The sequence below is a fragment of the Hylaeus volcanicus genome, chromosome 3, assembly GCF_026283585.1.
Source record: "Hylaeus volcanicus isolate JK05 chromosome 3, UHH_iyHylVolc1.0_haploid, whole genome shotgun sequence".
Lineage (NCBI taxonomy): Eukaryota > Metazoa > Arthropoda > Insecta > Hymenoptera > Colletidae > Hylaeus > Hylaeus volcanicus.
In genome coordinates, this window is record NC_071978.1 from 403,465 (window position 1) to 425,205 (window position 21,741).

Genomic DNA, 21,741 nt, shown 5'->3' on the forward strand with positions numbered 1-21,741 from the left:
GGAACGGTGTTCTCTCTCAACGCCTCATTGTTGCCCGCTCCACCGTCCTTCGCGTGGCATTGTTGCTATCTTATAGCAAAAGATGAGCTTTAATTAAACGCAAGCGGTAACATCGCGATGAAATCACCCAAGAAAGTATCGGGCAACGGATATTCCGCGCATTACAATCTAATTACCATAGAAATTGGCATCGTTAATATTTGTGATAAGTACATCTACAATTTGCAGCAATGTTGCAAGTGGCAGGATTCAAGCATTTTATACTGGATTGCAAATGTTACCGGTTTGAACGTCCGATTACCGAACAGTATATATTCATCCTTCTTGCAACAGACTTGTAAGCGTTTCTTGTTACGTTACGATCGCGGAAATATTAACTACGCGATCGTTTGTAAAATCTACACCAGACGAACGTACCAATCGCGAGTTGTTAATGACAAGAACCTCGGTGATCGACATTGCTGATTAGATTGTCGTTTCCTCTCAGTCGATGCCCCTGTCTCTATAATTTTATCAAGTAATTTGGAGCAGCGGAAAATTGCGAATCGGTAATTAACGTTACGAGTGCAATTGTTCATCCCCGAACTAGATGGAAACGTATGATTTAATTACACCGTTCTACCGCGCTGTATTCTAGTAATAATTGAGGTTTACCAGGCGGGGGAGGGATGCAATCAACCGAGAAATTTTACGGTTGAATAAACCCGCGGAAGACGAATTATACACATTAGACGATACATTGTGCAAAAGCCTGATACCATCAACCACGGAACAGTGTGTCGTTACTTTGCGAACGTGTTCGACGACTCTGGATTATTTTGTATTCGTTATTGTTGACGCTGATAAGTATCTCGACGGACGAATTATCGACTAATTCGAACCGAAGAAACGTTCCTAAGATTGCTCTGCTCTATTTAAAGGGTCCAATTACTGTCAGACTTGAAGACAAAAACAGAGATCGGGGCTAAACCCAACATTCTCGATGTAGGATTAATTATCAGAACAGGTTCACGCGGTATTTCTAGAAAAAGTAAAGCAGACAGCGGTCAAAACGTGGCACGTTCGAAAACAACCGATCGAATGTTCGTATCCGTTCGATATCCGCCGGGACGCTTCTAAAAATCAAGTTAATTGCAGCGTCTCTCGATTGCTCTGTTGCAGGAGATTGGGGAGAGTCTGCGTCCTCCGGAAGCAACGCGAGCTGCGACCTCTCGCAGTCCTAATCGTCAATTATCGAAAAATCCCGTGTCCACCGATCGTTACTACGGTGTCCAAGTTCCTACCAGTCACGAGATGACGTACAACAATTGTCCCAGGCTGCTAGAGCCTGCTGCTGTTCCAGGAACGTTGCACCACGACTACTACTCTTCTCAAATCCCATTCACCACGACCACGCAAACCGTCTCGATGATGAGCAACGACGTTGGAAGCTCTGAGACGCTTCTACAGGCACAGAACAACGTCGTGTCCACCACCACCAGGTCATTGCTGCCTAACGGCAATGAGGTGGTTCAAACGAATGGCAACAGACAAGCTGGATACTTTGGACAAGTCCCTCGTTCAGCCCAGAAGCCAGAAATCTCTCATCCAGTCAGCAGACTGTGCGATACGATCGAACCAGACGTGAAAAGCGATCGTTTCACGGTTCTAGGAGTCGAGAGGGTGGAAAAAGAGCAACGGAACGAGGACAAGCTCGCTGAAAGGATCGTTATAAATAGCGACAAAAATAATAACGACGCTATCGCCGGGGACGATATTTCCCAACGTGGGAGGCCAGGAGGAGCGCAGGAGAGTCACAGGTGCGATCAGTGTGGAAAGACATTCGTCACCAGGGCGTCCCTGAAGGTACTGATTCCTAATTATAGACTTTCGCGATCGATGTTACGCGAATTATCGAGAAATTTTAGATGCCTTCTTGGAGGAGTATTTTTACGTTTCCCTGAATCCTGCGTGTCCGTTCAGGATTGGAGTATATTCTTCACCGTGATAGCTTTTTAATAGAGTTTCGTTAGCCCTACTTGTTTATTTAATTGACTTTACTTGTTACCAACCATGTCAGCAACGACCCAAAGCTATCGTTAAGATATAGGATTTCTTGGTAGTCTTTAGGTTTAAAGCTTTCGCGTTTACTTACCCTTCGCTTCGGAATACGCTTTGACTCTGTCCAATCGATCCCACCCTATCGTCGTTCTGTATCTGCTTCAGGTCCATATAAGAACCCACTCGGGGGAGAAACCGTTTCGTTGCGCCGATTGCGGTAAACAATTCTCCCAGTTGCGCAATTACAAGTACCACCGGAGCGTCCACGAGGGCACGAAGGAGTTCGCGGCCACCTGCCCGGAATGCGGCAAGTACTTCAACGACCGTGGCTATCTTAGCTCTCACATGAAGATCCACCGTAACCGGAAGGAGTACGGTTGCGCGGAATGCGGGAAAAGCTTCAACCAGCGGGTCGCGTACAACATGCACGTACGAATACACACGGGCGTCAAGCCGCACCAATGCGAACAATGCGGGAAGGCTTTCTCGAGAAAAATGTTGCTGAAGCAACACTTGAGGACCCATTCGGGCGAACGACCCTACCAATGTCAAGTCTGTCAGAAGGCTTTCGCCGATAGGTCCAACATGACGCTGCATACCAGGCTCCATTCGGGACTGAAACCGTATCAGTGCACCCTCTGCTCGAAGGCTTTCACCAAGAAGCATCATCTGAAGACTCATCTCAACTATCACACGGGCACCAAGCCTTACTCCTGTCCGAATTGTGGCCTCAGGTTCTCGCAGAGCAGCAACATGAGAACGCACTTCAAGAAGTGCACCGTAAACAATCCGACAGAAGTGAACGGCGCCCAGATGGACGGCACCGTTACAGAGTCGTCCAGAGCCGCGCAGACGAGGATGATTTCGAGGACACCCACGGACGCCCTCACGCCTCCCAATTCGGACCAAGAGCTGAGCATCCTGACGCCCATCTCGAAGACCATCGGGATCGAGGGATGTGGAACGTGAACGATTGCCCAAGTACGTATTCTTTCTTGAAATTATGCGATAGCTCGCGGTTCTGCTGAGCGGATAAGTACGATACTCTTTCGACCGTCGCGACCAATCAGAGAGCTGACCTGTCTGTGATGTAACGAGTGTGAATTTTGGAAACGTTCGAATATTCCGCAACATAAAGATGGGCAAAATTTCAGTCCGATTCAAGTTTGACGCGCGAAATGTCATTTGCTCATCTTTTGTTCGCTATTCAACGTTTCTATGTAGATGAGAACGTTGCTCATCTCTGTTGTGCTACGAAATCGTTGTTTCCTATGAGATATTCCGTGCCACGAGATCGTTACCTTCGAGCCAGGCTAGCCTTTAACGGACGCAAGTCCAAAACGGGCAGGTTCTAACGATAATGCGTGGAAAGAGCGGTGCACAGGTCGATCCAACACTGTCTCTGCAAATGTAATCAGACGATAGAAAGTATTAGATTCGTTTGAAAGCGGCTCTGTCGGTCTGTAATCCGAGCTACCGTAACAGCACGAATGATCGCCTTTTCCTGGAAATTGTTGTTTTACGGTAATAGGTATCGATCAGTCCGCAAATTGTTACGTCAGACCTGATTTTTTTCGTTCGTCCAGAACACAGACGTTTCCTCTAGAATTGATCGTCCATGGCATTAGTTTTAATTTCGAACGATTTTAGCCTCTATCTTTCGCTGTGAGTTTGACGTAAGATATTTATATATATATATATATATATGTATATATAGGAATGCGAGGAACATTGTTGGCATGAATGATGATACGTGACGAATGCAATTTAAATACGTACTTGAATATAGTTTGTAATCTAGTTAATCTTTGCTAAGGGGATTGTTTAAAGATAAGAACGTGTAAGCCTCGATTTTGTATTTTTACCTGTAATAAAAGATACTCTACGTTGAACATCCTTTTCTACTCTCTGGAAACGTATATTATTTATATGTAAAAGACACTTGTAATGCAATAAAACCGTACTCGTAAGATGATTTTAATACGGTATATTTGAAACTGAGACTAATGGTTTGCCATTAATTTTAGTGCGGGAAACATAACGGAAACTTCTCGTGATACAGCTTAACTGATTACCGCAATTAACAGCGATACTCTGTGTTCCATTTATCAACATTCATCCATCATCTCCAACTCAACTTCGGAATTAGCGTTTTCCTTAATTTCATCCAACATCCATCAGTCCGTCTGATAAAATCAGTCGAGTAGTTTGGTACAATGAACTTTTGAACAAATCGTTCAAAAATTTCAAGATAATTTGAACAATACTATCGCTCTCGAAGCTTGCATTTTCAAGAAATTACACGGAGAATCATATTGGTTTTTTGATCTCGAATTACCAGACTGCCCCCTGAACCCATAATTAGTCTCGTATCCAATTTTGCTTCTCAGCGTATCCTTCATCCACCTCAACCCAGAATTACACGGGATCGATCTCCGAACAACACCGAGAAAAATCAATAATTATAACACTCCCATCGAAGGCATCGTAGCTTTCACTCCTACAGTTACATTCAATCCCGTTTTAGTGTAGGACCATCGATGGGAGATCGGAGAAATTGCACTCCAGGTTCGTTACAAATCGGAAGCACAGAGATTGGAATGTTTCCTAAGCGAACGTTGCGTAACCGTCGTAGGAAACTCTTGACCCGAGGTCAACGATACGTCACGGCCCCATCAGGATAAGAGCAAAGGCGTTAATAAAAATCTAACGAATCCGCTCTCTAATTAAGGTTGTACTCGGAATGACTTGCTGGTTTGCGACGGGTCCGTGATGTCCGTCCAACAAACCTCGTCCCCAACTTTCTCGTGTTCATCGAAAAACGTACAACGGCCGACGAGTTGCTTCCTCTCCGCGCGAACAAACTGAAGGACCTCTTCACGCGCGGAGAGATCGTATCTCGTGTACGAAGATAGCTGTTCCTCGTTCGGAGTCTTAGAAGGTTCGAATAATGGCACGCGAGTGTACACTCGAAGAATTAGCACGTTAGAAGCCTGGTACGCTCCTATGTTTGTTGAAATCTCCGTTAAACGTTGGAGTACAAGGAGCAGCTACTGATCTGTGATTTGTAGACTGCTTGGAGCCAGGTCGACGTGTGTAACGGGGCCAAGATTGAATTAATAAGTAAGAGGACTGGGAATGTACGAAATTTGACACCGAGTGGACAAGATTCGAAGAGATTCCTATCTGATTTTTCGATTGCGATCTTCGCCTCTAAAGGGCTGCTTTCTCTTCTGGATGTATACAGAGTCTAGGCCAACATGCGGGACCCACTTGGGCTGTCGATCGAGGACACGAAAACAATAACAATCTTTTCGAGTTATACGCGCAGAGTGTACTGTAAGGTGGACCCACTTCAAGCGACGTTCGAGGGCACAAAAACATTGAAAAATAGTTCCAGAGTGCTAATTTTTGAACTCGTGCAAGTCTGGGGTTAATATCGTAACTGGTTCTACCGAATCGTTTGTATAAGACGTTCCTTAATTCCTCGTTTTCCTCCCCAGGCGGTGAACAGGTCAATTTCTTAACGCTATCTATCCAGACCCTATTTATAGGCTTCTTAATTCTAGTCTCTGCCTATTAGAACGTAGTTTAGAAAGTGCTCTTCAAAGTTGTAGACTCTCGGTATTCGAAGCATTCAACCAATCGCTTACATTGTCGCAAGAAGTTCCGTTAGACTCGCGTATCCCAAAAGCCCGGGATTCACTCAGCGATCGATTGAGGACGGAAAAGTTATGAAAAAAGTTGATGAATCAATGTGCTCCACTTGGCCTTGTTCCCCAGTTACGAGCATTTTTGTACACGCGTAATGGGCAGTTGCTTACCTATCGCAGGAAGTGCTGGAAATGGTTATCTTCCGTGCAAATGCAAGCTTGCGAGCGTTCCATCAGACAGCTCCTCGATCTTTCAAGTATTCTACACATTTTCGCTTGGCAGCCGCCTCCGTGCACACCGGCCCGAGTGCTCCAACGCCGTGTAATATTCCTAAGCGGCCTAAAAAATAAAAACCCAGCAAAGTTGCATCCGCGGGTCTTTTACTAGAGGACTCGATTTATTAGAGGATCGTTCGATGAACTGGCTGGATGTTTGACTAAAATGGGACGTTGCGCTGTCGTGCATAAATCACACGTACAACGCTTAATTGATTTCTCCTCCAATAATTCACGCTATTGATTACTGCAGATATCGACATCGCGGTGGCCCGTTGGTCTTCCTTTAAGGAAAGAGCTATCTAATCCATGGAAAAGATGAAAAGGTTAAATAGCATTCGAGAGATCTTGGATCGAAACTGAGCATCCTCGGAGTCTCAGGTTCCCTGAAAATTTCCTTGCAATTGAACGAAACAATCCCATTTTCAAACAGTAAAAGAATTGCTAATAAGTAAGCCACAAAATTTCACGTACTGTATAGCTAACTACCGTTGCTTCGAAATCGTACAACCGAACGTCTTCCTTTCAAAACCTGCTTCTAATACCGTAGTGGCAATCTTAAAGTGACTAAGCAAACATTAGACACTCCGTGCTAGGTCTGAACGTCGAATGTACTCCGCATCGCGTTCCTTGAATGTAAATGTTTGATAAACGTCCCCGCATTAGTGAGCCAACGTTTGTTCGGTACACAAGAGTGGCTACAGGTTTCCTGGTAAGAAAAAAAAATGTTCAATATTTGTTGTTTAATGGCATCCGAAGGTGAACGTATCACGGTCGAATTTATTTATTTATTTACGGTGACTTCCTCGTACTCGCTATTAAAGACGACCCAGACATCGCGAATACAAGGATTAATTTGTATAAAATTTCACGAAAGACTGTTGCGCTGTTGATTCGTTTACCTTTCACTGGGTTCGTTCTATGGCTCGAATTCATGAGTAAATTAATGATTCGACAGCGGCGTTTATTAATCGTCAGCTAGTCGCTTTATTCCACGGCAGGCGCGCGAAACGTTTCGAATGCATTTCGACAACTGATCTTTTCGCTTAATTGCGATGACATAATCGATAACGGTAATGTCTGTTGCCAGCGGAACCTTAAAAATTCTTGTTGGATAATCTAATTAACGGGAATCGATAAATCTCGGCCGTATTCGAAACCGAGAAAAGGACTGGCTCCCTGGTATAGAGTTTCAAGTTATTATATAAAATGTAAGCGATAGGGGAATTACTTAACAATTGTTCTGCAATTTCCTTGCCTGAGTCGATCGCTGGAAAAAAAGGTACTTTCGTCGACGAAAGCTGCTTCTTGGCCGTGCACCTGATCGATCCTTCTCCCCATTTTATTACAGAAGCTGGTCATGAATAAACCACATCGACATTTTTGGTCTTCCTAGAGCCATGGACTCAAATACATTGCTAGAAGAAGTTGACCAACGGCATTCTTTGACTTGTACGAGTTCTAATATCGAGTAGCACGATAGATCGAGTAGTCACTGTGAAAATAATCAGAATACAAATGAATTAACACCGTTTGATGTACGAGCGAAGGTTCTTTTGAAGAATATATATTTATTACTACTTTCTTTTAATAACCTCGTTGCTTCATTTATTGGTTTGTTTGTTTCCATCTATAAACGGCTTGCATTCTCGCTTCATTTTGTTCGTGCATACCATATTAAACGGCTATATATTTTATGCAATTCACAGTCTCTATCAACCGCAAGAATAGAATGGGTAATAGTGTCGAAGTGCTTGCGAACCTTTCTACTATGGTTTTCCCAAGCGCTTAATTGTCAAATCTGATATTTAGAACGAAGGAACTTTCACACTGGTTCGTCCTTTTTTTCCGCGTTCCGTTTTTTGCCCGATAAACGAACAGCTGCTTAAAATTCAGCGTATTCAGTGCCTCCCTGAAGAAGAAAGGGAACGAAAGTTTCTAACGAGACCAAGTACATCGTCGCGGCTATAGAGAGATTCCAAAGCGATGCTCGAAACGATCGCATAATTCGACGTCGAGCCATCAAACGAGTACCAATGCTGATTTCGAGAGATAGCGGGCAATCGGGCTTCGTAATGAACTTAACGTTTATTGTGTCGTCCCGATGGCTGCCTTTAACGAAGTGAATGGCTAGTTTATCAAAGCCTTATGGCAATGGAAAATAACTCCGGCGACTCCATTCCAAACGATCGAAACGTCAAATCTCTGTCTCGTGTTCCTGTTGTGTAACCAGCTACGTTGTACTCGAATTCAAGCAAACCTATCCGAATATCCAACAATTTACCGACAATCTGAAAGTAAAAATAATTTTTGATAAACAAGTATCTTACATTCCAAATAAATGAGAGCGAACGATCGATTATTGTCGATGTAAAACTAAAAACAATTCCCCGTGAACGAGTGAGAGATTCCAAAGAAACCGTTATAAATAAGAGTGAATTATCAATTAATCCTGATTAGTCCTGTACGCGATAGGTTGGAAAAAGAAAGTGAACAGACAGGACTGAATAGTGGAACACTCGCTCAGGAGTGTGATCCTATCGGTTACGATCTCAGCCAGTTAAATCGCAACAAATAGGAATGCACGGACTCGATCCTCCTCACGCTTCTCGCTTCTCGCTTCACGGTGAACGTCGATTAACGTTGATCCCTCGTGAAAAACGTGGCTCGCATTTTTCACTCTGAAACTGGTCGATCGGGTTTCATCGGCGGATTTTTTCCACGGATCATCGAGTTCAGGAGGTCAGTGCGCGATTCCTAAAGGTGAAACGAATGTCCGTGCTAGCCACTGGAATAGTGCAACCAGATTGAGATTCACCGTTCTTTCTCCAAGATCTTTCTCAGAGAGCGTGTGCCATTTGACTCTCGCACAACGAACGTGCAAGCACGCCGACATTAAAACTGGATGAACGTTCAGCGACCCGTGAATTTGTTCACGTGCCACCTAATAACTTGATGGATAAGTCAACGTGCCACCTTTCGTTCCCCTTTCGACGCATCAATAATAAAAACACATACTTGTGTGTGTGTGTGTGTGTGTGTGTGTGTGTGTGTGGTTAGCCTCTTCGAAATTAGAGATAGCTTTGCTATTTCCAGATGAGAGAAATCTTAACTCGAATTTGATTGACACGTCAAATACGTAACTGATGTTACAACTTTCAAGCAGGATTGTAGAGAGTTAAAAAGTAATACTTGGTTTTGTATGTTAATTGTGAAACCGTGTACGTGTCACACAATCGTCAGGATAACGTACAAGCGAAATGGGTCCATCTACATAGCTCGCGTTTTATATCGGACAGCGGTAAAACGAGCTGCCTACTCGTTCGCGAAGCATTGCACAATACTAATGGATCAAGTTCATGCCGTCGAACAAAATCGAGCCAAGTTACGCGTACGCGCTACTCGCCATACCAACAGGTTCGAATCAGATACGCAAATTTCGCATTGAGAAACTCGGAGTCACGTCCCCACTTCTTCGCTATTGTGCCTTTTCTTCCGTGCTAATTTTGCACCTGTGACCTTATACGCTCTGCTCTTTCTTTTTTCTTATTTTCTTACTGAAATTTCACTTCTTCCGCAAAACAACCACAATCGTCTATGTATTCGACATAGCCAAGAGCGATTTGTTTATCTCTCGTCAATTTTAGTTTTATTTACTTTCACTTTTACTTTTATTCTTAACAGCAGTTGCATTCCTATCCGTTTCAAGTCTACTTGTGTTCTTCTTCTCGTTTAACGCACATATTTGTTTGTCGAATTGTCTAAAAGTTGCCACGATATATTACGTGAAAATTAACGAAGATAACCCCTCGATCAACCTGTCATCGACAATTACGAAGCGCATGATTTTTTTTTTTTATCAGAGACCTATTCGTGGCCAATTAAACGTCGTTTTGCTCACACCTAACAATAAGCGCAAAACGACGAGAGGGTTACATCAAGGTCCATTCGGACCAATTGAAGTCTTGTTATCGATAATTGAGTTATTCCCAAGATACACACACACACACACACATTCGCGTGTAACTACAACGAAACGCTGGATTTCTAAATCAATTTCCCAGCGTCGAGACCAGTTCTTCTCAAAGGATTTAGATATCGAGCATGCGATCGTTTCTCGCTAATTCATTGAAACTGGCGTTCCTCGACGGCAAAATTGAAGGCGTCGATGAAAAATTCCGCGTTATCACGTTGACAGCCTCGCCGTGAATTTATGAATAATTTGCGTAGAAAACCGGAATTAGTTCTTTTGCACTTGATGGAATACGGATGACTAAATATAGCACTCCAGTCGAGAAATTCGCGTAGTTGTTCCGTTGATTTATTTAACGAAGAATTTTATAATAATAAAAATCATTGACCGTTCCGTTACCGATTGTGAGATATAATTCATTAAACTCTGAAACTGAACATAATTTCAGTTTCAGTGTCGGCATTGCCACGATCATTTCTCGAGTATTACGAATGTACGTATCGATTTATTGTGCACGTGTGCGAGACTAGTAAACCTGTACCTTTACAAACAGCGAAAACAGTTTTTTCTTTTGTTGGTAGTAATCGTCTTTGATGAATTTTTAAAGAGCGAAACCATTCCTCGCGATGCGTTCAACTTACTTAACCATGTGTTTACCCATTTTGTCATCGAGTGGCTATCAACCATAAGAGGAATTACAGAGCGCCAAAGAACCCGATATATCCCAGGAACGTATAAGGAATCGGTCGTTTCTTCTCAAATGCAATTAAAGCGTACCCTCATCTGTACATTCCGGACGAGATTTCATGGAGGGAAAGAGTGGTTCGTTTTCATCGCGATTAACATTGCCGAGCAGAGCCTGTTGGTTGCGTCGGTTTAGCCTTGGTCCGAAGGAGACGCCGTTTGTCGTCGATAATTTTATCGCGTTCGCGTAATAAATATCTCCGAACGAAGGCAGACTAAATATTATGTTAAAACCAGTTCGCTGTGGTCAGGCGAGGGAACCTGCTCGGCCCGTGATTGTGCGCGCGCTGAACGGAGCGTGTCTCTCCCGACCTGATCGACGAAGGGAAAAAAAGATCCAATCGATTTACATGTCGAACAAGAAGTAGCATGTACCGATTTCTGACCTGTTATCACGTGATTCCTAACACTTCCTCCGGTGAACCGCTATTTGCACACGTTCTATCAACCGTTCCTCGGGGCGCTAGTTGTTAATTGGTCGGATACCGAACGCAGCGAGAGGTGCGATCGATCCTGCGAAATATTGTCTATATGCGATAAAATTACTATGCGAGCAATCGCTGTGTCCTTTAAATCAGCCTCCGACGTTGACGTTTCGTTGGTATCCCAAGAATTCAGGGGATCAAATGACACGCTGATATCGGAAGAATCGTTAGTTTGTTGTTTAGAAACCACCTCTGATTTATTTCAAGCTGCACTAATATCATTTTCGATATTGAGTCATCGCGTGTTCGAGACGACGCCGGCGACGCGTCATAAATACTTCTTCGCGGGAGATTCTTTTCAGCGGCATCGTAAAAATACACGTTCCGCATATTTATGTTTCCGTTAAACGTACGGATCCATCAAATTTATGAAGTAGTATCTCTTTCGATAATAATAATTTATAAGTCAGATTATGCTAAAATACGACTCGTTCGTGAATTTTTCTCGACTACGACTCTCGAGTTGATAAATATTATATATTATTGGCGTTGTAAATTTCTCACTTGCGGATCAACGATAGATAAATTGAATCGATCGATCCAAGACGGAGATAACGTTCCCACGGACAAATAATCTCCAACTAAAGCGAGATCTAACGTTCGCGACTGTTGGGACCATTTTAGCCTGAATCAGCTGACATTGAGCGTTTCAGGTGTACGCTGTGCAAAAGTTCCATTTAATTTACCGCTTAAACGCCTGTTAACTTTCTTTCGAACGCGGTAAAATCCACGAGACGGGCGTGTGCCGACAGCGACGTGTCAGAAAGCTAATGTCGGAGCCCGTTAATCATGGGTTGTGCAATCTGGTAAATCAGTCCGTGTAACGCCGCTTCTGTGGCCATTTTTTTTTGTTTGCCTCGGTTCAGATTAATGTCAGTGGCAACCGGTGCTGAACGCCTTGGAACGCAATGTCAATCGTTTCGTGTGCTCCGAGTAATCGGCTGCAGGAATTCCCTTCAATTTAGTCGCTAATCATTGCGACCCATACCATCGAACGGATGAACCGTCTTAATAAGAAACGTTACAAGATAATTGTGCTACTTTCGTGTCACGCCTAAACCAGCCCATCGGAATATCTCTTCTTATAATTAATCTAAAATTATCTTCATTCTCTATTTACTCCCGATACGCGTCCTGTTTTTTATTTGTTCGCGACAATCATTTTTGTGACTCCCGTCGGATAAAGTGTCCTAACACTTTTACATTTCGTGGAATCCGCCGTCGTCGTTCGGTTCTCGCGTTCGTATCTTAAGAATTTCACGAAAATCCTCGGTCCGCCCGGTCGTCTCCCGCGTCGAACATCGCGTTTTTGCCAAGTGGATGTGATTGAAACGGTCAAATTTTCGGATAATTTACGCCGGCAGAACTTTCACTGCAGAAACCAGCCATCGAAATGATCGGCCATAAACGAACGAGTCTTCTCGTCTCGCGTTCCTGCCGAGGGGGGCCCGTTCGATATCGTCTCGTGACTTCGAGACACGAACTTGTTAACCACCCGGTTAAGTAACGCGTCTCGTTTCTGAAATATATTTTTAACCGGTGAAACAGGCTCGCGACCAGTATCGAGCGCGGGGATGGACAGAATTTTATTGGAATCATTGATGGCGAATAAAAACTCTCTATAGCGATTTATTCGCAGCGTTTATTCCACAGAACAGTTACTCGGATAAGCTTTTATTTTATTGACTGTTGGTTGAGCCTAATTCGATCGTGTAATGGGGACCATCGCTCACTTTGTAACAGAAACTTTTCGTTCGTTGACATTCTATACCTATATTCTATACATTCCATACGTAGGTGACAAGTATCAAAGAAAATAAATAAAATTCTGGAATTTCGATCGAGTTACTTTTACAGAAATGTTTAAATGTATGGGTCTGACAGTGAACGTATCGAAAAGTGCGTAACTTGAAGTTTCAACAGAGAAGATGGGGGATACACTGAACAATCTTAACAAATAACGGATCAAGAGCTGCTCTCTTTTTATTTGTCGTTGGAGATTTTTCATCTAGATGTGAGTTCTGTCCATCTGTGCTTCGTACCCAAAGAGATGGTCCAGTTTGACCTCGGATTGTTATCTGTCCCCTGAGAAAGGTCCACGTGTGGCACCCAGTTCTCTCTATGTAAGAAGATGGAGAGACCTGGAAAAAGAAGGAAACGCGACGATCTTTCGACGCATTTTATTAAAAATTCCGTTGTTTGGCAGCGAGGGGACCAGATTAGAGCGAAACGTGTTACTTAGCGACGATCGAGGAGGTGTGGACAGACCGTGGCTACGATTTAATTAACGACGTCAGCTGTGATGGAGGTTTGTCGCGTTGCAGCCAAGTTATTGCGAATTCCTGAAGAATTCTTCGCTTCATCGCCGTTATCAAGCTTTTAACGCGATATAGCCTAATAAAACTGTTTATGGACGAATACATATGAAGATGGAATGTATAAATTTGTAATGTGGAAGGTCATCTACCCAACTTTTATCTTAACTAGGGATAAAAGCCTGTAAATAAGGCCACCTGAATAATTATCGCGATCATAACGCGTTCGTCGATCGAGGATTTGAAAAACGACGATACGTGAACCGATTTGCAACAGTTTTAAACGAGGAACGATCTTTCCTACCAAGTCGATTGTAATTTTCGTCGCGATTCAACCGAGCAAACTACTTTTTATCGACTGCTGTATCGAACTACGTGGAAAGCTTCCGAACGTTTACCTTGCCTCCGTCCATGATACGAGTATATTGGGTCAAATGCTCTTATAAGTCAGCGCGAAGAGGCGACTCGTTGGTGGCCTCTCCTCGAGACCTAACTGTTCGATCCCATCTAAACAGGTGTTCGTGAACTCACAGCTGAAAGGTATCGCCCAAGTGGACATTATTTTTTTTACCAATGCTCGACATAGGTTTTTCTCCATCAAGACCTTGTATTACAGTTTTACAAGATAATTGTAAAACAATTTCCACTTTGCTCTGCGTGATGCAATTTTTCTTTTACTACTTGTAGTTCGTTTTTCGTTAGATAAAGCAGCGGTGCATGTTGTTTCCGTTACTCTTCCAGACTCTGTTCATTGTTCGTTAGTTCAGAGTGGATGTTCACGATGAAAGATATCGGTTTTGAAGAAACGCAACTTACCGACAATGCGACTTACCGACTCTCGACTATGACGACTCGATCAACGTCCCAATTTCAAGCTTTCCTTTTCAGGCACATTTCATTTTCGAAGCAACAAAAAAGAAATCGATTCTTTCGAACCCAAAAACGAGGATACTTCCCCACAGAAATGCAGCGATTTTAAGCAAGGAATTTCCTTTCGTGAATCGACACGTTCGTTCGACGTTAATCGAACAATACCAATTTCTCCAAGCGAACAAATCAATTAGTCGCGGCCAAAATCACTGGCAGACGGCGCAGGTAATTTATTAATTATTCCACGGTGCGAATAACGCCAAGGAAAAAAGGGTAGGAATACAGGTGTCCTTTCACTTCGGTGAACACCTTGACATTTGATGGCGACGGTTATTCGACGCTCGAAGACAGGATGGAAAGTTGTCGATTTACTTCTCGTCTTCGTCAGCGCACCCCTCGAAAATCTCCACCAGAATTCGATTCCTCGATAGCGTGCATTTTTCGCGGACGCCGAAATTTGCATCGCCAATTGGATCTCGTGCTTCTCGTTCCTCTCTCGCCTTCGAATTTCTCTCCGAAATTCACGTTCTTCGATTTTATCCGACACCTCGACTCCTACCGTTAAGGACAACGACACGAGCCGAGTTTACGATGCTAACGTCACTTCCAGAATTTTCAATTTATTTGTTTTCGACCAGGAAGACTTTATATTCTAATTTGGTCTCGGACGATTCCAAGTTTCTGTCCGGTTTTCGATCGTTGTGTCGTTCGCGCGCAAGAATGTCGAATTTTTAACACCGTTGTGAGTGGTACTATGGAAACTATATGTGAAAAGTATGCAAAATACAGTTTTTTTTTTTTAAACAATATTTCGTGTAGAGACAACGTATGCGGTATAGTCTTCGTCGGCGCATGCCATCGAATAAATTCAATTTTTCTGTTTACCAATTTTTGGGTCAAACACTCGTTCGTCACGACTTTTTCAAAATTTCCATATAAATCTATCCAAGTGAAGGTCAACGTACCAGCGAGGAAGTCGCTGGTGTTAAATTTCTACCGTCTCTGGCACGGACTGATTTGTTCGAAGGTGCCAAAATCTTTCGATTCGACCAAAAATTGATGAGCTATTACCGAAACATAATAGCGAACCATGGAGAAAACCGGCTTTAAGAGCGGCTCGTAAAGCGATTAGCTCGCGTTAATAGCCGCTAGATGCCTAACGGTCAATTAGGCTCGCTTGTTCGTGCCCATGCAGAAAAGATTCTGACATCCTTTGATCCGCTATTAATAACTAATTATACGAAATATTTTGCGGTTTATCGAACGATCTGCCAGGTAGAGTCAACAGACGATCAGGTTTCCGAAATTGGTCTCGTATTTCACTTCTGACCGCTCGTAAACGTGTTCTGCGGCGTCCCGTAAATCAAGTATTATTTATGGCGAAAAAGAAATTGATGATCCTTTCGAAATAAATCTACGAGAAAGGTGATAATCGATGTATCAAATGAACACCTTCAGGAATCGTCCAACGTTTGTCGAAAGCTATTCTACCTTTAATATTGTCCAAGACGGTAAAATAATCAAGCTAGTTTGCGTAAATTCCGATAAGCTTGTAACAACTTATAAAAATGTTCAGAAAACTTGGTGCGCGGTTCAGCGCGTCAAACTTGGATTATCGTTACTAAAACGACATCTTCCGTTTCCCACGATCGAGCAAAGTTGGTATATTCCAGTTTTAGGATCTATTTATCATTCTAATCACGTTTTTAGATTCCCATCTGTGGGAGATCTATCACAGTATTCCATGATAATTATCGCTCAACGGAAATGCTCAATTAAACTCTGCAAATTAATTTTATAACACTGTCTGAGCATGCGTATGAAATTAATTAAATACCGTTCGTTTATCATGTAAGTTACAAGCACACGATATCAGAGCACACGCCCCAGATTCATTTTCCAGATGTTCCTCCCGATATCCAGCTGCGTAACGCGATGAAAATTCCTTGGAACATATTATCAACCTCGTCATTCCTTATCTTAATCTTTATTATGGTCGACTTTAATTTATGGCAGGCTACTTATTACGCTTAATAAATAAAAGTCGCGAGATCGTTGAATAGAGAGATTTTAATAAGGCCGTAGACGTAACGACGTTTCGTACAATAATTTACACAATTACCGCGGTTACGGCTGCTTTAACGATAACTGTTAAATCTACGGAGTTATTATAGTCTGTCGCGTTAAATGGTAGTACGTAGTGCGGCGCTTCCATTGCTGGCGACTCGAGATACGAGTCATCGTAGAATAAATCGTTACGTTTATGGTCTCTATAAGCGATGGCGATACAATGGCGCTACTTTAGCGGGAGCCAAGGGACAATGGCATCGATTAACTCTGAGTGGTATTGTCCAAGCTTCGCAGAAGTTTGCTCCTCGCCTTTGGAGCTCTTTGGAGCTCCTACGAATAGCTACGAGAGCTAAAAAATTTCGACGATTGTTCCACAAAGACGAAGCAACTGTCTAACAAAATTGAAAATCTAAATGCGTCCGTTGCTACTCGTGTAAGCAATTCATTATCGTCTCTCCAGACGCTTATCGCGAGACGAGCCTTCACGAAATTTGAAATTACCGCAATTGACAATTCAATACCCTGAAGAGTGCTTCCATATAGTGCATCGAACACGTTAAATATAGCATTGCGACTATGATGATATCGAGTCTCGCGAAAATAGACCTACTAAATACTATCTGTCATGTTGCATCCACAATCGATACGTCGTTTGCCCGTCCCGACATCGCGTATGTGACACGAATCAGAAGCAATAAATCTCTGTCCGCGTCGCTGAGTGTGCGATTTACTTCTGCGATCACGCGCAACTTATGGCTATCTGACACACGGGCAAAAATAGATCTTCGTGTCTGTGATATCTCACCTTTCCAGCCTTTCTCGTTAGGCTATATTAACGAGCAATTCGCGTGCGATAGACGTCAACGTTTTGTTCAGGCTAGAGGACTTGGAGAACAGGAAAGACCGCAAATACGTTTGGTCGATGGGGTCGTCTTCCGCGTGGAAAACGGTCGAATTAAAAAAATAATCGGATACATCATTCCAGATGGTCCTGTTGACGCCGCAATAGCGTCTCCTTCCACGTCTACATCAGCATCGAATCCCTCTACGATTCCTATCCTGCCACTCGATGCAAATTCACTTGAATGGCTCTCCACGGGAGCACATCTCGACAGCACAGATTTGATCGCTCTTCTGCTCGCCGGGAATTCTCGCCGCGCCGTCTCGAACCGACTCCTCCCATATTAAACCGAGTGTTTAATTTACCCACCACTGGTCGTATCCACTATTATTCACACTGCGTCCTCCGATCAAATCAGCATAACTTCAACGCTTCCTCAACTGCAAACTTCCAGAACGACGCTGAATGTCGTTTTTCATCGAGCCGTTCACGTCGTTTTCTTCACTCGACAAGGCATTTCTTCGTTATGTACTTCGCTACTACGTATTATTATTATTATTATTATTATTATTATTATTATTATTACTACTACTATTCCACGATTGGATTATTCCAGAGAGCTTGGTCGAAATTGTGGACAATGGCAATCGAGTTGGATGAATTAAGGACCAGGTCGCCCGGAGATTGCTCTAGCCTTCTCAAAGGTCATTCTCGAGAGGAACAATGGTGTTTCAGCTTGCACGGTTCTGATAAGAAAAACAGTGAGTACTGATGCGACAGCTAATTAAACGCGAACGCGCTAGCTCGGCGGTTAACGCGCGGATTCAAGGTATAATAGAGCTGCTTGATAAATGCGATGTTCCACGAGGATCGTAAACGTTGTCCAGCTTCCTAGAGCACACACTCGTCCGAGTTAATTGTTCCGCGCTACTAAGATCCGTGTTTTATTGAACGCTCGCCTTAGAGAAAGATCATGGGAAAGGGTACCAAAGGGGAGACTGAAAACGTAACACCCTGTAAATTGCGCCGTTAATTAAGCAGCCCGAACACACCTGACGTTCTAAATGTGGATTACGGTTCACAGCGTTAGGATGATCTCAGCGTTCGGAGATGCGGGCATTCCGTTCCTCCTCGAATGTACTCGGTGACACCAGTTCGAGGATAAAGATGCTGAGATAAATGGATCAGCTGGATCGTACGAGCGATCCAAGAACTTTCTGGGAACCATGGACTTTTTCTCACTTCTTGTTTCCTATAGTCTCGAGTTCTTCTCTGCTATTTCCTTTAAATTCACGGTTGCTTTTTACCGTATTATTCTCGTTACCGTATTATTACCGTACTTATTCTCCTCTGACAGGAGGGCCAAAGCCAGTTCTTAAATCTTCTGAAATGCAACTTTTTCTATTAACCTTTTTCCACTTGAAAATATTATCCGAGGACTCTTAGCCCAGGTGTCCAGCATCTCTGTGATCCCCGTTCGTCATGTTCGCTGCCTTTAATGGTCAATGTCTAACAAATTTAAATAACGATCGGTGACTGCGGTCGCAGCGACTTCCGTGTTACGTTTGCTCGATTATTCGAACCGACGCGACGTCTGTTACCAAACCCGTTGCTTCATGAATGAATATAGAAACCTCTGAATGGTAGCCTGCTTTCGTTCGTCTAATGAATACACCTTAACGTCATACATATGCATGCGAGATGCATATCTAAATACGCGTACGCCTATGTATATTAGCGTCGAGAATGTGCTCGTGGTACTTTAGCGACTTGCACGGCAATCTCCCAATTAGCGATTATAATTGATTCGATCACGGCCACCATTGTCGAGCGAAATTCGGGTTGCCAGAAGGGAGGGACCGTTCTGAGATCAGCTCCTTGGCTAAATATAACGCTGAGGAATCGTTTGGCAATGGGTTCGACTAATGAATTCATTGCCAAACAGAGTATGGAAAAATATTTAAAAATACTTTCAACCGAATGTCTCGGATATTTTATATAAAAATTTGTTACCAATGCCTGCCTTTTATTCACAGTTTCCACAAAGTTTTCCTTTGCTTTGCTGTATTTCCAGTTTCCAAAAAGTAGAAGCTTTGTTAGATGCGAACCACGAAGAAAGAACACGATTTTCGATGCAAATTGAAACGTAAGTGTCATTCGTACCTCGACGATGGCTACCGTTCCACCTATCATTTGCCAGGACATTGTCTACAACTGTGTTTGTTTGTTAGATTGGTTTACGCGCGTTTACTCAACGATGGTAATAAATGCTAATTACGAGTTATTTCAAGGCACGACAGTATCTGTGAGTTGGGATATCTATCATGGGAAGGCTGTCAGGTCGTGTATTTCCTCGTCTGTACATGTCTGTTGAGAAAGGAAACAACGGAAGATAGAAAGCAGTGAGAGTATCGAATTTTCTTGCCTGGCGTGTTAATAAATGGAATGGAAGTTGCATGGATGATTAATGGGTTTCATCCGTTATCGTTTTAACCTGATCAAGCTTGGTAAAAAAATACTGCCAAAATGGTCGAAAACAAGTTGATGATGAATGGCCCTCTATTTTTCCAGAAAACGTACTTATTTGTTTATGCGATACTATCCATCTTAACTCTGACTTTCAGACTAACACGAACCACCTAAGTAGTTAACGATTCAAACGTTAAACGAAGAATGTACTAATATAATAACGTAGAAAGCAAGAGAAGGACAAAAAAGAGGACGGTTATATCGTATCGTTACAATCTCGCAACGACATGCGTGGAGCTGACTGATTATGGAAGGAGCGAATCGTTTACCTACAAATTGTAAGTATGGGTAATACTATTGTCTCGATGTCGTGTTCTTAGCGGAAAAGTTTTGATGAAGTTTCAGTCACGACTTGTCCCGCAGCAAACTTAACATATCCCGAAATACAATATTCAGTTTTCTCCAATTAATTCTAAACGGAGTTGCGTTACAGCCGACAGGAAAATTTGTTCCAACAATGGGTGTGCCCGAAGTCTGTGTCTCACTTTCCCTTCCAATTGTCTCGAAATCCTCGGGGAAGACCTGAAACGACCTCGAACAAGTCTTAGAATCAGCACGCAAAGTTTACATCGTAAACTAGAGTGGTTTCTCGTGGATCATTCGTATTGGTTTATTTTATTTTACAGGTGTTCAGGCTATGTCGCTGTACCAGCGAAGGTACGAACCTGAGGATCACGGAGACGGGGTTAATGGACGTGGACGTGCCCTCCGAATTTCCCAACGTCGACGATAAACTAATTTCCGAAGCGTCGAGACCTCGACGACCCCCTCCCCCCCTCCCCAGGACTAAATGTTACGAGATTCTCATCGTGAAAAGTGAAACACTCATACGTCCCGGCACTGAACGCTGAAACAACAGAGGGAACGGACAAGCGTCAAATTAAATTCGAAATGCTTCTGGCATTTGTTGGTTCCGTAATAGGAGAACTTAACGCGCGCAGCACGTTGCGAGAGCTTCGATGGGTAAGTACATACACCCGGGTGGATTACGGTGCGTCTATGTAACTTTTCCTTCGTGTCACCCTAGGGCGCCTGATGATACGTTGTAAACTGCAATCGACCTCGTGAACTTAAGCGTTACGCTCGTACACACGGGAGTTTATTGCTCATGCCGACAGCATCGCAACCCGCTTGATATTAATTGGAACCGGTTGTACCGCGTTGCGAGCGTGTTCCAACACCGAGCGCAGAATTAGAGCAAGGATTTTGAAGGAACTGACGAATATCCGTTCTATGTGGCACCGGTCATTGATTCCTGGACAGCTTACTCTGGTAAACGAGTATAATACGATTATCGAGTGCTATCGGAAGTCGCATCGGTTAATTAACACCGACTACACGAGGTACTCGGTTCGTCCTAAACTAAATTCTGCGTTAGTAACACGCTACATAAACTAATATTCGATGTAACGATCGAGATTTCAATTCCGAGATATCCTCGATGAGTTACGCGGGCGGAATCTAGCAGAAATCTGTAACGTCGTCTCCTCGAAGTTAATTAATACAGAAACATTCTGCCTTTTGGAAAATACTCGACGCGTCAACCTTAATTCGCTGGGATGAACTGACTTTCCCCCTTCGTCATTTGCGAAAAATGAAATTTCTTGTAACACGGCGCACAAAGTAGCGCTAGAATGTAAACCGTTTCGCGCAGCGGAACGTATCATAGGCGCGTACAGGATCGCTAAAACGTCGTCTGTTCTGTTTTTCCATTCGGCCTGGAATGTGTCTGCATACATCAACGCGAAAAATCATATACTTTGAGTAACTTCTGCCGTATCATGATGGATTCGTTGCGAGATTGGTACCCACGACCAAATCACGCTTGGCAAACTTCCTTGCCTCTGGCTGTCGCTACACGATTTCGCCTCTTTATTTTCTCAAACGTTGCCTTTCGAACTCTCTCTCTCTCTCTCTCTCTCTCTCTCTCTCTCTCTCTCTCTCT

At 43.3% G+C, this 21,741-nt stretch overlaps 1 protein-coding gene across 12 annotated transcripts in view; it reads left to right on the forward strand.

Annotated features, from left to right (window-relative positions):
* Positions 1 to 21,719, forward strand: part of LOC128873621 (zinc finger protein 182-like) — a 40,178-nt gene extending 18,459 nt beyond the window's left edge. For 3 of the 12 annotated variants that reach the window (XR_008456444.1, XR_008456445.1, XR_008456451.1), the window contains 7 exons: positions 1,162 to 1,845; positions 2,206 to 3,021; positions 17,884 to 18,028; positions 19,342 to 19,413; positions 19,499 to 20,074; positions 20,423 to 20,759; positions 20,824 to 21,719. Coding sequence is in view for 1 of the 12 variants with exons in the window: in XM_054117319.1 (XP_053973294.1) it covers positions 1,162 to 1,845; positions 2,206 to 3,009 (1,488 nt within the window). In the remaining 11 variants the exon portion in view is untranslated. Of the gene's footprint in view, positions 1 to 1,161; positions 1,846 to 2,205; positions 3,985 to 16,346; positions 17,811 to 17,883; positions 18,029 to 19,341; positions 19,414 to 19,498; positions 20,075 to 20,229; positions 20,760 to 20,823 lie in introns of those variants that run through there. The other 9 variants (XR_008456443.1, XR_008456448.1, XR_008456447.1 and 6 more) reach the window with 9 other exon arrangements.
* Positions 21,720 to 21,741: the final 22 nt, after the last annotated feature.